The following is a 2,113-nucleotide window of genomic DNA, read 5'->3' as shown; positions in this document are numbered from 1 at the left end:
GAGCCATGAAGCTCATGCAGAAGCAGTGAGCTACAACTACAGCTGTGTCTTTTGTTTTGATGCACTGTGGACGGCACAGAGCTTAGTGTTCCTGACCTGAAGAGCGGGTACTCACAGGTATGCAGGCATTCGGTGACGGTGGTGGGCTTGATCAGATAACCTCTGCACAGGAAGCAGGTGATATAGCGGTTAAAGTCTCGGACCAAGTATTTCCTCGGAGCGGCCATGATGGGTGGCAGCAGAGGTCATCGGGTGGGGGGAGACGTGGAGCAGAGGTCACAGCTGTGTGTGTGTGGTCCAGCATTGCCATGGTAACCACCGCATCCTTTTGCACTCTTGCCTGTGCGGGCTCTTCATTCTGAATAGATTCCACCTTTATAGAAGAAAAACTGCTTGTGAATATAGCCACCAAACTAGGTGCCTGTTGTAAATAAAAACTTCACTTAGGATGTCCCCCAGATCTTGAATGTCAACATAGTAAAAGATTACCAGTAGCCTGAGTATATTTTCGATGTACTTGGAATGGTATAATCAAACATATTTTAAGGTTGCTGGGGAAATCCCTGTCAGTAAGCAAATGAAAGACTCAGATGGGTGTGCCTTCCAACAAGTTTTGGTTGGCACCATACAAAACTGCAGTGATGTAAACCTCCTGATATGTCAGAGACCCACTGTCTGTGCTTTAGAACCATGTAGAAACTTTGTGAAACCAAATTAACTCATTAGTTTTTTCCAGTAGCAGGTTAGCAACACACAAAAGCACAGATTTTCTGTCATTAATTATATGATGATACAGTAATTCGACATCTATTAATGAAACGTCCTCGTCGTATGTGAATGCAGAACATGTGATTTCAGGGGACAGCTAATGATGTTGATGTAACACGCTGTTACAATGTTGCAGGTGCACATCCGTAACATGACCGTCAGTAAACTTTACACAGCTCTCAAACATCATGAGAAATCTCATGTGATGTTATGCCATTATCTTTATCTTAACATGTTTGTATTTGATGCAATAGGCTATCAAACAGATATTTCACTTAACATTTTAAGGAGACGCTAGTGGCGAACCAGCGGTATTACACAGCATGATGTTAAAGACAAGACGTCATACAAATGATACTGAAAATGCTAGAAGAAAACAGTTGCTATAGATGCGTAATAGTAGTAGGCTAGGTATTTTTTTCATCTCGGCGTCTCTCTCATACACATGGACTGCACAGTATCACCGTTATCTCATTGCTTAAGTCTGAACGTATCGCGTCAGGGTTTGCGTCCCCTGCCTTTAAACGGCAAGAAATTCCGTAACATATGGCAACTTCGACACATTTGCTGGGATATTTCAGATATATATTCGCTTGTGCTGTGGGTTATGCTGGATAAAAAGACTGCTAGTGTTACGACGCAATAGTTGTTCACACTACGTAAACTAAGCTAGCTTGCCCACACGCTAACTAACGGGCACATGCCATGCTGTTTGATAGCTACAACACATGATACCGTCTCTGTCCCTCCCCAAACTTTACCCACACATTCAGCGCCCGTTCGGAACACGCAGGTTCACACACACGCGCGCGCGCACGCACACACAGACAGAGACACACACGCACTCACACACATACACACACACTCACCTAGTAAATTAATCATCCTGAACATACTACAAGGCTTACCGTCAGACACCACGAGAGAGTGACGACTGTGGGAATACAGAGCGAAGAGAGATTCACATCGCGGTTCCCGTCCGAACGGGGAATTTTAGGGAGGGTGAACGGCGTATGTAGTAAACTAGCTGAGAGAATACGGAACTAGCACACGCATTTACACTACGGAGCGCAGAACGGGAGAGAGGGGGCGGGGGAGTTTTCGGTGCCTGTTTACGAGGGCGACTTATTCTGCCGCCGCAGATGTGCTACCCTACCCTGCAATGATTACGCGTCAGCTGGGACAAAATTGTTACATTTTAATAAAGTATATAGGGTTGTGGGGTTGGATTGTCTATCACTAAAACGCTATACATTAATTAGTAATATGCTATAGTCATTCATATATTTCAGGTCAGTGACTGGGCTACAATAACAAGACTTGATCAGAAGATTCTGTGGAATGT

General features: G+C 44.4%; 1 protein-coding gene across 2 annotated transcripts in view; it reads right to left on the bottom strand.

The window, feature by feature from the left end:
* Positions 1–1,803, bottom strand: part of pcgf5a (polycomb group ring finger 5a) — an 11,214-nt gene extending 9,411 nt beyond the window's left edge. The window contains exons 1-2 of one of the 2 annotated variants that reach the window (XM_076286225.1): positions 1,638–1,803; positions 116–373 (exon numbers count right to left, since the gene is read on the bottom strand). In XM_076286225.1, the coding sequence (XP_076142340.1) occupies positions 116–227 (112 nt within the window). In that variant the 5' untranslated portion in view covers positions 228–373; positions 1,638–1,803. The remainder of the gene's footprint in view (positions 1–115; positions 374–1,637) is intronic. The other variant, XM_076286224.1, reaches the window with a different exon arrangement.
* Between the last annotated feature and the right edge of the window lie 310 nt (positions 1,804–2,113).

The sequence above is a fragment of the Alosa pseudoharengus genome, unplaced genomic scaffold (genome assembly GCF_046254945.1).
Source record: "Alosa pseudoharengus isolate Yale_2024_CS ecotype anadromous, Long Island Sound unplaced genomic scaffold, YU_APseudo_1.1 YU_APseudo_1.1_scf_15, whole genome shotgun sequence".
Classification (NCBI taxonomy): Eukaryota; Metazoa; Chordata; class Actinopteri; order Clupeiformes; family Clupeidae; genus Alosa; species Alosa pseudoharengus.
The sequence above is the reverse complement of the archived record's forward strand: the minus strand, read 5'-3'. Positions and strand labels throughout refer to the sequence as shown.